The 17,628-nt window shown below is 50.5% G+C and overlaps 2 protein-coding genes across 5 annotated transcripts in view; one reads left to right on the forward strand and one right to left on the reverse strand.

Moving 5' to 3' along the window:
- col28a1a (collagen, type XXVIII, alpha 1a) overlaps positions 1 to 13,474 on the forward strand; it is a 22,844-nt gene extending 9,370 nt beyond the window's left edge. Inside the window, exons 14-36 of the mRNA XM_060043267.1 lie at positions 272 to 340; positions 675 to 743; positions 2,166 to 2,234; positions 2,567 to 2,635; positions 2,822 to 2,890; positions 3,031 to 3,099; positions 3,296 to 3,367; positions 4,057 to 4,125; positions 5,561 to 5,632; positions 6,348 to 6,416; positions 6,983 to 7,051; positions 7,171 to 7,239; positions 7,366 to 7,434; positions 7,727 to 7,795; positions 8,746 to 8,814; positions 9,497 to 9,565; positions 9,645 to 9,725; positions 9,946 to 9,981; positions 10,079 to 10,115; positions 10,566 to 11,120; positions 11,624 to 11,778; positions 12,156 to 12,396; positions 12,854 to 13,474. Coding sequence (XP_059899250.1) covers positions 272 to 340; positions 675 to 743; positions 2,166 to 2,234; positions 2,567 to 2,635; positions 2,822 to 2,890; positions 3,031 to 3,099; positions 3,296 to 3,367; positions 4,057 to 4,125; positions 5,561 to 5,632; positions 6,348 to 6,416; positions 6,983 to 7,051; positions 7,171 to 7,239; positions 7,366 to 7,434; positions 7,727 to 7,795; positions 8,746 to 8,814; positions 9,497 to 9,565; positions 9,645 to 9,725; positions 9,946 to 9,981; positions 10,079 to 10,115; positions 10,566 to 11,120; positions 11,624 to 11,778; positions 12,156 to 12,396; positions 12,854 to 13,026 — 2,388 coding nt within the window. The 3' untranslated portion in view covers positions 13,027 to 13,474. The remainder of the gene's footprint in view (positions 1 to 271; positions 341 to 674; positions 744 to 2,165; positions 2,235 to 2,566; positions 2,636 to 2,821; positions 2,891 to 3,030; positions 3,100 to 3,295; positions 3,368 to 4,056; positions 4,126 to 5,560; positions 5,633 to 6,347; positions 6,417 to 6,982; positions 7,052 to 7,170; positions 7,240 to 7,365; positions 7,435 to 7,726; positions 7,796 to 8,745; positions 8,815 to 9,496; positions 9,566 to 9,644; positions 9,726 to 9,945; positions 9,982 to 10,078; positions 10,116 to 10,565; positions 11,121 to 11,623; positions 11,779 to 12,155; positions 12,397 to 12,853) is intronic.
- Positions 12,749 to 16,886, reverse strand: c1galt1a (core 1 synthase, glycoprotein-N-acetylgalactosamine 3-beta-galactosyltransferase 1a). Of its 4 annotated transcripts, none has more exons than XM_060043261.1 (4): positions 16,729 to 16,886; positions 16,111 to 16,275; positions 14,645 to 15,306; positions 12,749 to 14,168 (listed from the first exon to the last, which is right to left on the reverse strand). In XM_060043261.1, the coding sequence occupies exons 2-4, from the start codon at positions 16,265 to 16,267 to the stop codon at positions 13,968 to 13,970; spliced, it is 1,020 nt and encodes a 339-aa protein (XP_059899244.1). In that variant the 5' UTR covers positions 16,268 to 16,275; positions 16,729 to 16,886; the 3' UTR covers positions 12,749 to 13,967. The 4 variants fall into 4 exon arrangements, with proteins under 4 accessions (XP_059899244.1, XP_059899246.1, XP_059899247.1 ...); XM_060043263.1 differs by having other exon boundaries at positions 16,724 to 16,886; XM_060043264.1 differs by lacking the exon at positions 16,111 to 16,275.
- Between the last annotated feature and the right edge of the window lie 742 nt (positions 16,887 to 17,628).

A 17,628-nucleotide genomic window follows, 5' to 3' on the forward strand; every position in this document is an offset into this window, starting at 1 on the left:
CTATGGGAATCTGAGTTATAGCGCCCCCTATGGGACTCTGAGTTATAGCGCCCCCTATGGGAATCTGGTGTATAGCGCCCCCTATGGGAATCTGAGTTATAGCGCCCCCTATGGGAATCTGGTTTATAGCGCCCCCTATGGGAAAGGTGTAATGACCCTCATGGAAACTGCTCTCTGGCTCCTCTGAGGACGTGTTCAAGTGATCACATGTTGAGTGTCTCTGCGGACTGATGGGGTCCAGACCCCGGCCTAACCTCCGCTCCCCCTGCAGGGAGACAAGGGGAACCAGGGGCGAGCGGGCCCCAGCGGGCCCTTGGGTCAGGGGGAACCCGGCCCCCCGGTGAGTCTGCTCTCCCTCGTCTGGTCTATATACACACTCACACTGTCACAAACTTGCACGCGCGCACACACGCATACACACAGGCATGCACGCAAACGCGCATTTACACTGAGTAGTCCTCACAACAAAGAAACAAAGCTTGAATGTGTTTATAAATGTGTGTATGAGTGTGTGAATGAATGTGTGTATGAATGTGTGAATGGCTTTGGTTTTTTATGGATGGGTGAATGTGAGTCATTAGCATCCCTTCACAGCAGAAGCATGCAGAACAAATAAAAACCGTCTCCAAGGACATCTAACACAATAATAATGAATCCTGCTCTGTGTCCTCCAGGGACCGCCCGGACCGCAGGGCCTCCACGGGGCCCATGGCCCCCCGGGGGAGGGGCTCCCAGGGTCGAAGGTACATCCCCTTATGTTACATGTTGTTACATTGTTCAAAAGAGTAGCTGTGTGCACATCCCACCAGGGGACCATTCTGGGTATCCTGACGCACCGGTACCCGGGACACAACCATCTCATGCAGTGAGGGCCCCCTCCTCATGCAGTGAGGGCCCTCTCCTCATGCAGTGAGGCCCTCTCCTCATGCAGTGAGGGCCCCTCCTCATGCAGTGAGGGCCTCTCCTCATGAGGTGAGGGCCCTCTCCTCATGCAGTGAGGGCCCCTCCTCATGCAGTGAGGGCCCCTCTTCATGCAGTGAGGGCCTCTCCTCATGCAGTGAGGGCCCTCTCCTCATGCAGTGAGGCCCTCTCCTCATGCAGTGAGGGCCTCTCCTCATGCAGTGAGGGCCCTCTCCTCATGCAGTGAGGGCCCCTCCTCATGCAGTGAGGGCCCCTCCTCATGCAGTGAGGGCCTCTCCTCATGCAGTGAGGGCCTCTCCTCATGCAGTGAGGGCCTCTCCTCATGCAGTGAGGGCCTCTCCTCGTGCAGTGAGGGCCCTCTCCTCGTGCAGTGTGGGCCTCTCCTCATGCAGTGAGGGCCCTCTCCTCATGCAGTGAGGGCCCTCTCCTCATGCGGTGAGGCCCTCTCCTCATGCGGTGAGGGCCCTGGGATCTTCAGTGACCCCAGGGGGTCAGCACCGTGGTCTACGTCCCGCCCCTAAGACGGGGGGTACCATGTAGATATTATGTGGCCCAAACCAAAGAGCTGTGTCGGTATAAAGCATGTGCACAGGGGAGGGGCTACAGTGCCCTCCTGCCCCCATTGGCTGAGGGGAACCACAGCCTGGGAGCCAGACAGGTATGCAGGCTCATGTTTAATTTGCTGTGGCTGATGTGGTCTGGCGCCCCTCCCGGTCTGACAGTTCCCCAGCAGACCTGGCCCGGGTCGGGCCAAACACAACCGTTTATCTAGCCCGGGCGGGTGTGATACGCTGCTGATGCGGAACGGCCTGATGGGTCTGCTCTGGCGTCGGCCTTAAACACACTCGGGCCCGTGCCTTTCTCTCCACCACTGCTCTGAGGCTCCCGTTGATAGGACCCATGGGCTGGCTGTACTACGACCGCGAGTTGATTTACCAGGGCGGCGCCCGGCACCACACCAGCCGTTCCCTTGCTCTGATTGGTTGGTGGTCTCTCCGATGGTGTCCAGACGCGTTTAGGTCGGCACCCATTCAGCACACCCTTTGGAAATACAAATGACCTGTGAGGTTCCAGGCGATGTCGGGGTGAAAGCCTCTAGGGCCAAAATAAGATGTTTTGTTTATCGTAATAATAGTTGTATTGTAGTTTTACTATGACCCTGCATGTATATATATATATGTACACATATATACCATGAGTCCATCTACTTTGACAATCTGTATGTGGTCTCTACATGTTCACAGGGGGACAGAGGCTATGAGGGTCCCAAGGGCAATCGAGGACCTCCGGGGGTGGGGCTGAGAGGAGACAAGGTACGGTGAGCCCCTGGGCTGAGGTGATAGGGACAGACAGACAGACAGACAGACAGACAGACAGACAGACAGACAGACAGACAGACAGACAGACAGACAGACAGACAGACAGACAGGCAGGCAGACAGACAGGCAGGCAGGCAGGCAGACAGACAGACAGACAGACAGACAGACAGACAGACAGGCAGGCAGGCAGGCAGGCAGGCAGACAGACAGACAGACAGACAGACAGACAGACAGACAGACAGACAGACAGACAGACAGACAGACAGACAGACAGACAGACAGGCGGTGCAGCAGGGGCTCTGACTGTGTGTTCTGGTTCTCCTCAGGGCAGTGCAGGTGAGCCAGGCCTCCCCGGGCTGCTGGGATTCCCGGGAGTCGGGATCCAGGGAGAGAAGGTGAGAGCCATGTCAATCCAATGCGTTGTCATTTGTTTTATTTGTAAGTTTAGTATTCCTCTCTCTTCTCTCTCTGTCTTTCCCTTTCTCTCTCTCTCTCTCCCTCTCTCTCTCTCTCTCTCTCTCTCTCTCTCTCTCCTGTATGTAATATTCCTCAAGTCCCCTCTCCCCTCTCCCCTCTCTCAGGGAGACCAGGGGCCGGTGGGCCCGTCTGGCCCCAGGGGGCCCTCAGGGCACGGTGCTGTGGGGCCCAAGGTGGGTGCAGCCTTTACTCCCACAGCCTGTAGCACGTAGCATGCAGCATCCCAGCAGATTAAAACCACATTTTAACCATGTAACACAAGGTGGATTATTATGGATTGGGCGCGGTTGATGTTGGTTCTTCCTCCTGCTAGGGAGACCAGGGGTTCCCAGGGGAACATGGACCCCAGGGAGAGAGAGGCACCGGGGAGCCAGGGTCAAAGGTCAGACTCTCTCACATACGTTCACACTGAAGGCCTCAATTGAACGGAATATGTATTTTAAAGAAACACGTGTTAAGCCAATAAATCTAGCGTCAGTCGGGAGCCGGACACAAGGGCCGTTTCCATTTGATTTCGGGGACCGACTTAAACAGGGCGATTGGTTTTGATTGAAGTGTTTGTTTGTCTGACCAATCAGGGCGAGCCAGGGCCAGAAGGTACCGCCGGGTTACCGGGGATTCCCGGGGAGGACGGCGCCGCCGGGCCCAAGGTACGTCCTCCGGACCCCGCAGCTACCGAGAGGGGGCCTGAGGGGGAACGGGGGGAGCCTCGCCGCGGGGGGGGGAAGAGCTGTGGAATACCGTTAAACAATTCTAAAATAATTAATTACAATGTTTGTGCATGTATATATTTAATTCAGAGCAAGAATAATTTATAAATATTCTTGCTCTGAATTAAACACGACCAAAATCCCAAAAATAAATAAATAGTCCTTCTGTGCGCACACTGCGCTCTCTTGTAATACAGGATTCATCCACCAGAGGACAGAAATGCACAATTAAATCCTCCAAAACTGAATTGAGCTCCCTCCCACTTTCCTCCGAGCAGCATGTTGGTGTACAGTACAGCGTAGTATATTTTAGCAAGTATCCATCAAAATACAATAATAATAACGCCTGCGCTAAAGCAAATATAATAATGATGTAATAACTATAACTATATATATAACTATTATGATTTAAATTCAACTAATTGTGTCACATTCTGTTTAGGGGTGCATCCTTCATTCAATACAGACTGGCCCTTCAGAGGAATATGTGTTGTATTATTAGTTTGCTTTGACTTGGCTCTTAGCCGTGAAGGACCACTCTAGAAGTCAAGGGATTATCGGTTTCCATTGAGCGCTCCGTGGAGGTTTTATGGTACACTCAACACTTTCCCTTTGTTGACTGAACGCAGGGTGAGAGCGGTTTTCCGGGTCAACGCGGAACAGAAGGTGCAGCCGGCAAAGGAATCCCAGGAGAGAAGGTGAGAGCTTATGTTGAATCAGGGATTAGCACAGCGAGAGAGCAAATAAGGAAGTATGGCTTTATTTAAACAGCACAATTCAAACAAAAAGTTACAGAGTGCTTAACAGAAAGGATGCATGACAACACAAACCCTGATACACTCCAGACAGGCCCTCACACACAGAGACTGACCTCCAGACGGACCCCCACACACAGAGACTAACCTCCAGACGGACCCTCACACACAGAGACTGACCTCCAGACAGACCCCCACAACCAGAGACTGACCTCCAGACAGACCCCAACAACCAGAGACTGACCTCCAGACAGACCCCAACAACCAGAGACTGACCTCCAGACAGACCCCAACAACCAGAGACTGACCTCCAGACAGACCCCAACAACCAGAGACTGACCTCCAGACAGACCCCCACACACAGAGACTGACCTCCAGACAGACCCCCACACACAGAGACTGACCTCCAGACAGACCCTCACACACAGAGACTGACCTCCAGGCAGGCCCCCACACACAGAGACTGACCTCCAGACAGACCCTCACACACAGAGACTGACCTCCAGACAGACCCACACACACAGAGACTGACCTCCAGACCCTCACACACAGAGACTGACCTCCAGGCAGACCCTCACACACAGAGACTGACCTCCAGACAGACCCTCACACACAGAGACTGACCTCCAGACAGACCCTCACACACAGAGACTGACCTCCAGACAGACCCTCACACACAGAGACTGACCTCCAGACAGACCCCCACACACAGAGACTGACCTCCAGACAGACCCACACACACGCAGAGTGACCTCCAGACAGACCCTCACACACAGAGACTGACCTCCAGTCAGACCCTCACACACAGAGACTGACCTCCAGATAAACCCCCACACACAGAGACTGACCTCCAGACAGACCCCCACACACAGAGACTGACCTCCAGACAGACCCCCACACACAGAGACTGACCTCCAGACAGACCCTCACACACAGAGACTGACCTCCAGACAGACCCCCACACACAGAGACTGACCTCCAGACAGACCCTCACACACAGAGACTGACCTCCAGACAGACCCTCACACACAGAGACTGACCTCCAGACAGACCCTCACACACAGAGACTGACCTCCAGGTAGACCCTCACACACAGAGACTGACCTCCAGGTAGACCCTCACACACAGAGACTGACCTCCAGACAGACCCTCACACACAGAGACTGACTCCAGACGGACCCCAACAACCAGAGACTGACCTCCAGACCCTCACACACAGAGACTGACCTCCAGACAGACCCTCACACACAGAGACTGACCTCCAGGTAGACCCTCACACACAGAGACTGACCTCCAGGTAGACCCTCACACACAGAGACTGACCTCCAGGTAGACCCTCACACACACACTGATGCTGCTTGTTGGTTTTCGTCTGCAGGGGGACAGAGGGGACCGCGGGATACGGGGGCTCCCAGGGGGCACGGGGCCGGTGGGGCCCGCAGGGGCTAAGGTATGTTTAACACACACACACACACACACACACACACACACACACACACACACACACACACAGCGGCTGCTGTAACCCTATTAGGTACGGTAGGCCCTGTAGCGACCCGGGTTTGATTCCAACATACGGACCTGCGTTCTGTAGCGCCCTCCTCGCTGTCCCTCGTCACCTTCCCGGACATAAAGGATCAGAAGCCATCCAGTACATCCACGATGGGGCCTCCTCGTCCTCGAGTCACCCTTAAGATGCTCACAGGGTGGAGGGCTTGCAGTTTGCAGAGCCACACCCCATAGTGAAGCATTATATATACCTGCTGGAGCTCTCTCAAATCAACCATGATGTGGAATAAGAATATCAAATATATTACAATTGCAGTTGACAAATTGTTCTATCCCTTGCGTTTGTGTGTGTGTGTGTGTGTGTGTGTGTGTGTGTGTGTGTGTGTGTGTGTGTGTGTGTGTGTGTGTGTGTGTGTGTGTGTGTGTGTGTGTGTGTGTGTGCATGTGTACGTGTATGCGTGAGTGTGTCTGTGCGTTTGTGCATGAACATGCTTGTATGTTTGTGTGTGTGTCTGTGTACGTGTGTGTGTGTGTGTGTGTGTGTGTGTGTGTGTGTCTGTGTGTGTGTGTGTGTGTGTGTGTGTGTGTGTGTGTGTGTGTGTGTGTGTGTGTGTGTGTGTGTGTGTGTGTGTGTGTGTGTGTGTGTGTGTGTGTAGGGAGAGCCAGGCAGCTTGGGCATGACGGGAGTCTCTGGTCCTCCGGGCCGCGGCCTGCCTGGACCGAAGGTAATGGCACAATCCTTAAGAGGATCCGGCTCAACACACACAGGGTCAAAGGTCACTCACAGCTTCAGGATGCTGTGTCCGTTCAGCATGATGATAGCATTTTACCATTGATGAACCAGGGATTGACCAGTTCACTCAGTAATAAGCAGGTGGGAGTAGTCTTAATCAGATATATATTTTATATTCAAATTGAAACTGATTACAAAAATATATCATATTTATTTTTTGTATTCAAACTGAAACAACTCATTCCAAGACAGGACCCATTAAACCATATGTATGGTTTTTGTTTTTAGGTATTTTGTATTGAATTCCTTAAATCCGCACACGGGGTGGGATGTTGATAATTATAATTATAATAATTAATTTTATTTGAGGGTGCCTTACATAGCACTCAAGGTCACCTTACAGGGCAGTGTTTAAAAGTGTTTGATGTGTCTATAGAAAGGTGATTGGTGACCTTTACTCAGGGGGATGTTGATGTGTCTATAGAGAGGTGATTGATGATCTCTCCACAGGGGGATGTTGATGTGTCTATAGAGAGGTGATTGGTGATCTCTCCACAGGGGGAGTCGGGACCGGTGGGCCCCAGTGGACCGGTGGGAGAGGCCGGAGTGGGCATCACAGGGCCCAAGGTAACTTCCCAAAGCATGTACCCCGATATAGTTTGTGAACCCATCATGTGTGCCCGAGTCGTCCCGTGGCCGTCTCCCTGCAGCGCTACAGGGATGTTGTCCTGTGTGTTGTCCTGCAGGGCGAGAGGGGACCCCGGGGGCCCGTCGGCCCCACAGGAGTGGCGGGGGAAGGTCAACCCGGACCCCAGGTACATGCAGCCATCGCTGTGGCACTCAATCCACATTTATGATAAACACACATAAACACTTACAACAAGGAACAGAGACCACGTCTGAACCGTCCAAACACCTGACCTCAATCACTGGCTTGTTAGGGGCTGCCAGGGTTACCAGGGCAACAAGGAGATGTAGGACCTGAAGGCAAAGGGTTGCCAGGGACCAAGGTGACTTTTTACATAAGACTCTCCATGAATACAATCAGCGTGTGTGCGTGTAAGATGTGTTTGTCTGAGGTATGCGTGTGTCTGTGTGTGTGTGGGGGGGGTGTAATATGTGTTTCTATTAGATGTGGGTGTGTGTAATATTTGTATGATGTGTGTGTGTGTGTGTGTGTGTGTGTGTGTGTGTGTGTGTGTGTGTGTGTGTGTGTGTGTGTGTGTGTGCGTAGCTTTCTGTGTTTTCTTGTATGGCTCTTCTTCCCCCTCATTAAGTGTTTTTTTTCCTCTCCTGTTTCAGGGTAACCGAGGACCAGCAGGGGTCCCAGGCCCTTCAGGACCCCCTGGAGTCGGCCTTGTGGGGCAGAAGGTGTGTGTGTGTGTGTGTGTGTGTGTGTGTGTGTGTGTGTGTGTGTGTGTGTGTGTGTGTGTGTGTGTGTGTGTGTGTGTGTTATGTGTTTGTGCGCATGTGTATGCGTGTGTGTCTCTGTGTGTGTGTGGCTGTTTGTGTGTGTGTGTGTGTGTGTGTGTGTGTGTGTGTGTGTGTGTGTGTGTGTGTGTGTGTGTGTGTGTGTGTGTGTGTGTCGGTGTGTGTGTGTGTGTGTGTGTGTGTGTTATGTGTTTGTGCGCTTGTGTATGCGTGTGTGTCTCTGTGTGTGGCTGTTTGTGTGTGTGTGTGTGTGTGTGTGTGTGTGTGTGTGTGTGTGTGTGTGTGTGTGTGTGTGTGTGTGTGTGTGTGTGTGTGTGTGCGTGCATTTGTGAGAGTCTTCTGATGAGCCAGTTCTGCTTGCCATGAGTAATATACTCATAGACATGTGATAAACCTCATGCACTAGAGATGTGATAAACCTCATGCACTAGAGATGTGATAAACCTCATGCACTAGACATGTGATAAACCTCATGCACTAGAGATGTGATAAACCTCATGCACTAGAGATGTGATAAACCTCATGCACTAGAGATGTGATAAACCTCATGCACTAGACATGTGATAAACCTCATGCACTAGAGATGTGATAAACCTCATGCACTAGAGATGTGATAAACCTCATGCACTAGAGATGTGATAAGCCTCATGCACTAAACATGTGATAAACCTCATGCACTAGACATGTGATAAACCTCATGAACTAGACATGTGATAAACCTCATGAACTAGACATGTGATAAACCTCATGAACTAGACATGTGATAAACCTCATGAACTAGACATGTGATAAACCTCATGAACTAGACATGTGATAAACCTTATGCACTAGACATGTGATAAACCTCATGCACTAGACATGTGATAAACCTCATACGTCGTGGCGTTCAGGGCTCTGCAGGGACGGTCGGACCCACAGGCGAGCCAGGGCTCCCAGGAGAAGGCATTCAGGGCCCAAAGGTATTCACACAAATGATCACAAACAGTAATCAGGATAATTATGACGATGATGATGACAATGATAATGGTGATGATGATGATGATGAAAGTGTTTAAATTATGATCGTAGCTGTGGTGAGTATGATAATGGTGGTGGTATAGTGATGATAATGATGATAATGTTGGTAATGATGATGTTGATGATAATGATCATGGTTAAAGTCATGATGATGATGATGAGGATGATGGTGGTAGTGGTAGTGGTGATGTGGATGATGATGATAATAGTGGTGGTGACAGTGATGACGATGATGGCAGTGGTGATATTGAGGATGATCATTGAAGTGGTTAAATTGATGATAATGGTGGAATTGAAAGTGATGATGATAATTGTTGGTGATGATGATGATGGTAGTGATGGCGATGATGATAATGATTGTTGGGATAGTGATGATGATGATGATGATGATGATGGTGATAATCATAATGGTGTTGGTGTTGGTGGTGGTGATAGTGGCGGTGATGATGATGATGATGATGATGATGATGATGATGATGATGATGATGATGGTGGGGGGATGATGGTTGGTGATTTGGATGCCAACACACACATTGGTCCACAGTGGCGTCCCCTACCTCCCCTACCCCTGTGGCCACGGCCTCCTGACCAAACCCTTACCTGTGGTCGTTTGGTGGTCCCTAGGGAGAGCAGGGGTTCCAGGGGATCACGGGCCCCCGAGGGCCCCCCGGCCACGGTGTCCCAGGAGAAAAGGTACAACAGCATCTGCCTCGCTCGTCATGAATAAGGTGCACTGGGCGGTTGTGTGACAGTGTTGTTGAACCCGACCCAGGGCGGCAGAGGCTCCCCGGGGGAACGGGGCCGCAAAGGAGACCTGGGGGGATTCGGAGAGCCCGGGACCCCTGGACCCACGGTAACACGGGACCACAGCTGAATGACATACTGCAGACCCATTCACATTGACAGTATTACATGGTGGAGATGGACCGTTGAATAGGGCACACGATGCACAGATTCAGAGCCACGCACCTGAACATATTGATGCCCCTATTTATAAGTAGTATGTAGACTGTAGAGGATATTGCCATTACATTGCTTGGAACGTGCTGTCTGATCTCTCCTTGGTCTTGCAGGGGAAACCTGGGGAGAAGGGGCTGCGCGGGTTGAATGTGAGTATATCCGGGTGGGATTCCCTTTCTATCGGCCCTATGTCAGCATGTGTCTACGTTGCATCTCATCCCGTTCTGGTTCCTTCCACACACGCAGAGAGAAGAGGTCATCAGAATAATCCGTGAAATATGTGGTGAGTGTCTTGTTTCCTCATCATAGTCGTATACCTCTAGCTTTACTCCTCTCTTGAGTCTTTAGGGGGTTCATGATCACTTTAAGTACACGTTACACTGCTATCAGTTTAATTCATGTTGAAATATATTTGTTTAGATTTCACATGCAACCTTTTACTTCAAGCCAATGTTGTTTTCATATTGAGTTAGGATATAAGACAACTTTTACCTGTTATAAAAATATTAAAGATGTATAGATGTATATACATCAATATATATTTAATCTATAATTGTATACATTGACAATACTCAAAACACAGAAGGAGCCTGTTTTCCCCGGCACTATGATGGACCTTCGAGGCAGGAGACCTTAGTGCGCTCTTCAGTCATTAAATGGCACAGGGATGTACTGAACCTCCAGAGTGGACCTTGCTAACCCCCCCCCCCCCCCTCCTCGGTTTGTCCTGCAGGCTGCGGGCTGAAATGCCGCGAGAGCCCCCTGGAGCTGGTGTTTGTGATCGACAGCTCCGAGAGCGTGGGGCCCGACCACTTCGAGGCGGTGAAGGACTTTGTGAACGTGCTGGTGGACCGCGTGTCGGTGAGCCGCGAGGCCAGCCGCGTGGGCGTGGTGCTCTTCAGCCACGTGGCCATGGTGGTGGCCAGCCTCACGCAGCACTCCAGCCAGGCCGACGTCAAGGCCGCCGTGCGGGGCATGCCCTACCTGGGCGAGGGCACCTTCACGGGCAGCGCCATGCGCCGCGCCGGGCAGCTGTTCCGGGCGGCGCGGCCCGGCGTACGCAAGGTGGCGGTGGTGCTGACGGACGGCCAGGCCGACCGCCGCGACGCCGTGCAGCCGGCGGAGGCGGCGGCGGAGGTGCGGGCGGCGGGCGTGGAGGTGTTTGTGATCGGCGTGCTGAACCGCAACGACCCCGACTACCTTGAGTTCCAGGAGGAGGTGAAGACCATGGCCTCGGACCCCGACGACGAGCACGTATACCTCATCGACGACTTCAGGACCCTCCCCGGTAAGCCAGCGTGTGGGGGGCCTCTCGGTGTCTCAGGAGCCTGTCCACGGCCCATGCTCTCGTTCTAGCGTAGATGAGCGTGTGGGCGTCATGTAGTGATGGCAGGAGGGACTTCATGTTTATCACTTTTTTTTTAATCTTTGTGTTTTGCAAAATCGCCCTATGAGCTGCTCCAGAAGAAAAATAAGCTGCAGCTTATTTAGTTTTGGTTCATGAAAATACGGATTCAAGCTGCAGCCTTGTTTTTCGAATAATAAGACAATTAATTGTATTGGCAGTACGCTGATCAGTCACATACCTTTAGTGGTAACACCGCTCAGGTGGTTTGTGATCCAGACAAACCCGCTCCAACAAAGCAACTAAAATGAAGCAAAAGTACATCAAACACCCCGTTCACATCTGCCATCAGACCTTAGATGTTAACCTAAAGATCTGAGAGTGAGACTGTGTGATACGACGTTGATTCTGTTGCCGTGTTGTGGTTTTGTTTGTTTTTGTTAAAGATCTGGAGAGCAAGCTACTGAGTCGTATATGTGAGCACGATGACGGCTCCCTGTTCGTCCCCAACTCCTTCAGCCCCTCCACGCCCGGGGAGAACGACCTACCCGAGACGCTAGACCGGGGTCACGTAGTCCATTTACCAGAGGTCGTCACACAAGTAAGAGACCACATATTCATGTGAAAAGAGCTGAACCAATTCCAGAATAAGCGACCCAAAATATATCCTTCCCTCCCCCCTATTTCTCTGCAAGTAGAAGAACTGTGCAGTCACGCACCTGTGATTTACAGATGAAATGGATTCCGAGAACTTATCAGGGAAGAGATGCCCTGTTTGTTAAGAAATTAGCTGATGTCTAAATGTGTTGCTGTGTCATACAAAGGCAGGCGGGCAGTAAACTGGGACAAAAATTCTCACAGATCGTGTGCTCTGTGCCATATAGAACAAATTACAAAGAACTTTTATCCCTCATATCTTAACTACAGCCCCTTTAGCGTAAGAGTTCTCCTAAGTCCTGTCCCTGTGGGTTCTCCCAGATCGACCTGCCGGGGGGGCCAGAGACTACCCCCGCCCCCGAGCCCACCCCAGACTACGACGACAGCTACGAGGACGGCCTGGTGGACGCCAGCCAGGCCACGGCGCTCTACGAGGAGCCCCCCCGGGAGCAGGGGCCCCACACTGTGGAGGGGCCGCAGACTAAGGGCAACTGGCTGTACGTCAGGGAGACGACCCGGGCCCCTGGCACGCCGACACCACTGCCAGTGCTCTACGGGCCAGGTGAGACACCAAACGACAACACCACTTAAAGGGCACATATTAAACCAGTGGGAGGGTGATTAGCCGTTACAAGCCGTTTTGATGATGTGCCTCTCCTGGCATCACAAGCGGGCGTGTCCACCTGGATGTCTGCTGGATAGATCAGTCTACCAGCCAGAAGAACGGCTCGTAACGACTGATCGCACTCGCACCTGGTGGTACAATATGGGACCTTTCAAAAGGGTTTGTAGAATGTGCGCTGGTTATCAGACTTGAGTCCAGCAGCAGCCAGTCTGGCTGTGTTTGTCACAGTTCATCAGTTATAACGTCAGGTTTGATTTATGATTTCATAAAGGTTATCACAACACACAAGCAGAAGCGATTTCTTTATTTTTTCAGAAATCCTCCCGATACATTTCTAATGCCGAGGGTGTCACCGGAACCAGATCAAGTCTCTGCCCTTCTGTCATCACTCCAGATTCTGGCTGTGACCAGCCCTTGGACCCGGGGCCGTGCCGGGAGTACCTGGTGAGGTGGTACTACGACCCAGAGGCCAACGCCTGCGCCCAGTTCTGGTACGGAGGTTGCCAGGGCAACCAAAACAACTTTAAGGCCGACGCGGACTGCAGGGACGCCTGCGTCTACACGTAACAGACATCAGGGTGGGGTGGGCAGGTGGTGGTGGTGGTGGGGGGGGGGGGGGTCTGTGGCTCACTGTTGGACCTCATGAGATCAGGACCTCAGAGCGCTTGAACATCATCCCGCTCCATTTACGGACATTGTGGAGCAAAAACAGAACACGGCGCCTTGAGTGATAGACTCATTATTCGTTTAGAAGGAAATACCACAATGCGCTATTTACTTCTTGTCACTTTCTTCTTACGTTTTATTTTTTACTAATTTGTTCATTCATTCGTGTATTTTCAGTGGGTTCATTTAGGACACTTTAATAATACTGTGAATAACCTTAACTGTTTTCATGAATATGTTAAGGACAATCTTTGGTGCTTATCGGAAAATGTTCTTAATTATCTAACATCGTCAAATCCATAGGTTTTGTAAAGTCAGTGTATATACCAAATAAATGTATCTCAACAACCATGTGAATCATGATCAATGAAAAATATATTTTTCAATAACCTTTTCTAATAACAGTTAAAAGTATATATACATAGATATATAAATGTATCTTAGCAATGTAAATATTTTATGGTATTAAAAATGACACATTGTGATTACATTAAAATTTAAATACAACTTAAAATGAAAGACTGCTCTTGTGCACACAAATCCAACACCCACCCACCCACATCCACACAAACAGCCAAACACACACACTAACAGACACAGACACACACACAGACACACACACAGCCAACCCCCCGCGCCACACACACACACACACACACACACACACACACACACACACACACACACACACACACACACACACACACACACACCGGACACACACAGCCACCCACACACACACTGCTTACAAAACACACACACACACACACACACACACAGCCACCCACACACACACTGCTATCAACCCATACACACACAGCCATACCCACACAGCCTTCTCCTCAGGTGGCGTTCCTGGGGTGGGGCGGATGGCCCCCGCTGCTCTGCCCAGGGGCCCCGGCCTCGTCCTCCGGCGGGTCCGGCTGGTACCGGTGCTTGTAGCCGTAGGGCCGGAGGCGGTGGGTTAAGTACTGCAGCGTGTGCATGTGAACACTATCCACGTAGTGGAATGTGACCGCGAAATCCGAACAGCAGCCCGGGCCCTGCGGAAGGCAGCACACACATTGGTCTCAAGAAAAAGAAATACAAATGTATCAATAAAAGAAAACGCTTAGAAATAACAACGTCTAAACCCTGACCACTTTGTGGGCGGGGGCTTGAGTGATGCTCTAGGCATCGTGGGTATTTTCCGGAAGCCAATCAGGGTCTTGTGGAAGGGACTTAAAAAGGATATGCTGACAGAATCCGTCGTACCATAGAGACGTCTGAGCCACAGAAAAATAACAATTTCTCAGAAATCAACGACAAAGAACCACGTCACTTGCAGAATTGTATGTCTGCTTATGGGTCGGTTGGGTAACAGTGAAGTGACCCCGTCTCCAAAACCAGCTCAGACGTACGAAACATCAGACTGAACGAAACAAAACAGTCATCCAGGAAGACTATCTGTAAGAAAGGCTCTTTCACGGAGCTTAGGAAAGACCCCAGATATACAGATATAGTCACACCATTTGCTTACCTCTACCACCCTGTAGTGCTCATAGAGGAGATACCAGGGCCTGGACTTAGAGCGTCCCCCTCGGGGCACCAGCACCTCAGGGGTCATGTGATGAAAGGTGTGCCTCCCGAGTCTGTCCCTGGTGTCCACCGGTCGCACCTGGACCTTCTCCATGCACATGCCCAGGGCCATGTCCTCGATGTCACTGTCGTGCGTGCACAGGCCGCTCTGGAAGGCCGCCACGTAGCGCCGCAGCGCCTCGCGGCTCAGCACGTAGCCCGCGCCGCCGCTCATGTAGCCCTGCTTCACGAAGGGGTGGAAGCGGCGGCCGAGGTACAGCGGCTGCTCCGTGTCCTGCCGGGCCAGCAGGCGCCGCAGGTTCTCCACCACCACGAAGGTGTCGTCGTCGGCCTTGAGGAACCAGTCGGCGCTGTCCAGGTGGTGCCGGTGGACGTACTGGAAGGCCCTGATGGTCTTCCAGTAGAGCTGGTCCCGGCCCTCGCTGACATTGAGGCCCACCGTGGGGAAGTCCGTCTCCTCGGAGCTCATGAACAGCGCCGTGTCGCAGTGCCTGGCCCAGGTGTCGCGCACGTGGCGGGTGCGTCCCTCCAGGTACTTGGGCCCCGTCATGATCCAGCACAGGATCCGGGGCTGGGCAGGGTCCGGGGCCTTCTGCTGCCCGCCTGAAACCAAAAGGCAGGTGAATGCCCGTACTCGTCCAGCAGGGGCGTAGCCCTCAGTTTGGGCAGGGAACATTTTGTAGGACTTTGTTTAGGGTCGGCTCTTAGAGCACATCATTAGACTATTTACCAACCACCACAGTGTACAGCTAGGTCTTCATACTAAATACTACTAATACTTATGCATTGATCACAATTGTACTCACACAACACAAGTATTTCTCAACCATCCTCTCTCCATCATCGTGTTTTTGTATTCAACAGCCATTGAGAAACCATGATTGGTATTGAAATGCAGGGGAGTAATAGATAAACTGGACGCTTCTTTTCTCTTATTTTCGTAAACCTCTTTCCGATTGTATTACACCAGGAGATGTTATACATTATATATATCTATCGGAATGTACGTATATTTTTTATAAAAAAAGTTGCTGTGCTGAATGAAACACCCATAGTTGTTTAAATGATTAGGGAGGGTAATTAGGGAGGGAACGAGACAGGGGAGAAGAATTCAGGCCAGTATCATGGCAGCCTAGTCATATTGCTTTCACAGAGGATAGAGGTTCCTTTCACCGAAAGGAAGATTTCCTAAGATTGGTGGGGACACATATCATTAGCGTCCTTGCTAGAAACTATGGCCCGCTAACAACATACCATGAAAGTATGGCCTGCTAACAACATACCATGAAACTATGGCCTGCTAACGACATACCATGAAACTATGGCCTGCTAACGACATACCATGAAACTATGGCCTGCTAACGACATACCATGAAACTGCTTGCGTGTTTGCCCTAACAACCTCACCTGTGTGGTTAACCTGCACAACAGGTTTGTATGCTTGCCAGTCGAAGCGTGGGTTGGAAGAGGGCGATCTTATCAGCTGGTACACATTATTATGAAAGAAGTGGAATCCAATGCATACACCGATGATAAATGACAAGGGAGATTTGTAGTTCCTCATTGCTGTTTCTGTAATCGCAAGATTTCAAAGGGAATAAAAGAAATTCAAAACAAACATTATGCTATTGGATAGGGGGAGCGACGACAGCAGACTTCCTGTTGGTACGTGTGTGTGTGTGTGTGTGTGTGTGTGTGTGTGTGTGTGTGTGTGTGTGTGTGTGTGTGTGTGTGTGTGTGTGTGTGTGTGTGTGTGTGTGTGTGTGTGTGTGTGTTTTAAACGACCATGCTGAATGCAGTCCATGCTCCAATAGTAAACATCAACATTGACTACGGCAATTATAACACATTATTGTCACAGGTCAGTAATGGGAAACCTCAATTTGTGCCAGATAATATCAGCAGGCCCTGTATTGCCTAAGATCTATGTTTAGATTCATATTCTTCGGAATAGTTTGAATTGCTAAAAAACAATAAAGAATTTCAAACTCAATCAGCTATATATAACAATATTCCATACTTAACTGGACAAGGAGTTCTCTCTTCTGTGTAATGTTCCTTAAAGAAGCCTTAAAGAAGAGCTTAATGTCTAGCAGGAGGAACCTGCTGTCATGCCAGTAAAATGGTCCCTGTGTCGCGTGGGTCACGCGGCATCTGCCTGACACAGGTACTGAAGCAGGAAGCAGGCTGCACTGGTAGTACGAAGTCACCATTCCAGTTGGCTGGGTAGCTACAGTCTGCTGCTCTAGTCTGTGCCCTAACCTGTTTGGATTGTATTTTATGACCATACCTTGAAAGATATTTACTTTATTCAATTCATAACAGAATAAATAACAAACAGCCTGTGTCAACTATATCAGCCTGCTGATCTTTACTATCGCTGGTAAACTCTAGGGTATAGTTACAGCCGTTGGACTTTGGACTTCAGGTTCTTTATTTTAATCAAACCCAAGTCTACATTTTGGCCCAACATTACATAGTGTCTAAATATACAGAAAGGTTGAGCAGGGGTGTTTCAAGCATTTTGGGGCCGATGCAAAATTACTTTTGGGGCCCTTTAAATTGTAAGTTTAAGTTTAGGGAAACTTTATGAGGAAAATTAGCTTATTTTTCAATTCAAATCAAACATCTCAAGTTGACCCCAACTTTTCAAAAAATGACAGATACTGATAATAAATGGGAAACACTTGTGCACCCCTACATTAGTACACTAAGTATTATTATTACACTAGCCTACATAGCTAGACCGCTGGCTCACCTAGGCCAATCAGACCATGTGTCCATCCTTCTGATTCCAGCGTCCACCCCCATCAGGAAAATTGCTCCCATCACCACTAGGACAGTCAAAACCTGGCCAGCAGACTCCACGTCACTGCAGATCAGTCTCCATGACACCAGATCGGAGGAATACGAGCATGAGGACCT

The sequence above is a fragment of the Gadus macrocephalus genome, chromosome 22, assembly GCF_031168955.1.
Source record: "Gadus macrocephalus chromosome 22, ASM3116895v1".
Classification (NCBI taxonomy): domain Eukaryota; kingdom Metazoa; phylum Chordata; class Actinopteri; order Gadiformes; family Gadidae; genus Gadus; species Gadus macrocephalus.

Bases quoted from the DNA above. Each gene is read 5' to 3' on its own strand.
- c1galt1a (XM_060043261.1), bottom strand. From the start codon at position 16,267: ATGAGGAACTACAAATCTCCCTTGTCATTTATCATCGGTGTATGCATT. The intron at 15,307-16,110 runs GTGAGGTTGTTA...TTTTGGTTTCAG, and splicing joins TGTGCAGGTTAACCACACAG to GCGGGCAGCAGAAGGCCCCG. The intron at 14,169-14,644 runs GTAAGCAAATGG...TGCCTTCCGCAG, and splicing joins AGCACTACAGGGTGGTAGAG to GGCCCGGGCTGCTGTTCGGA.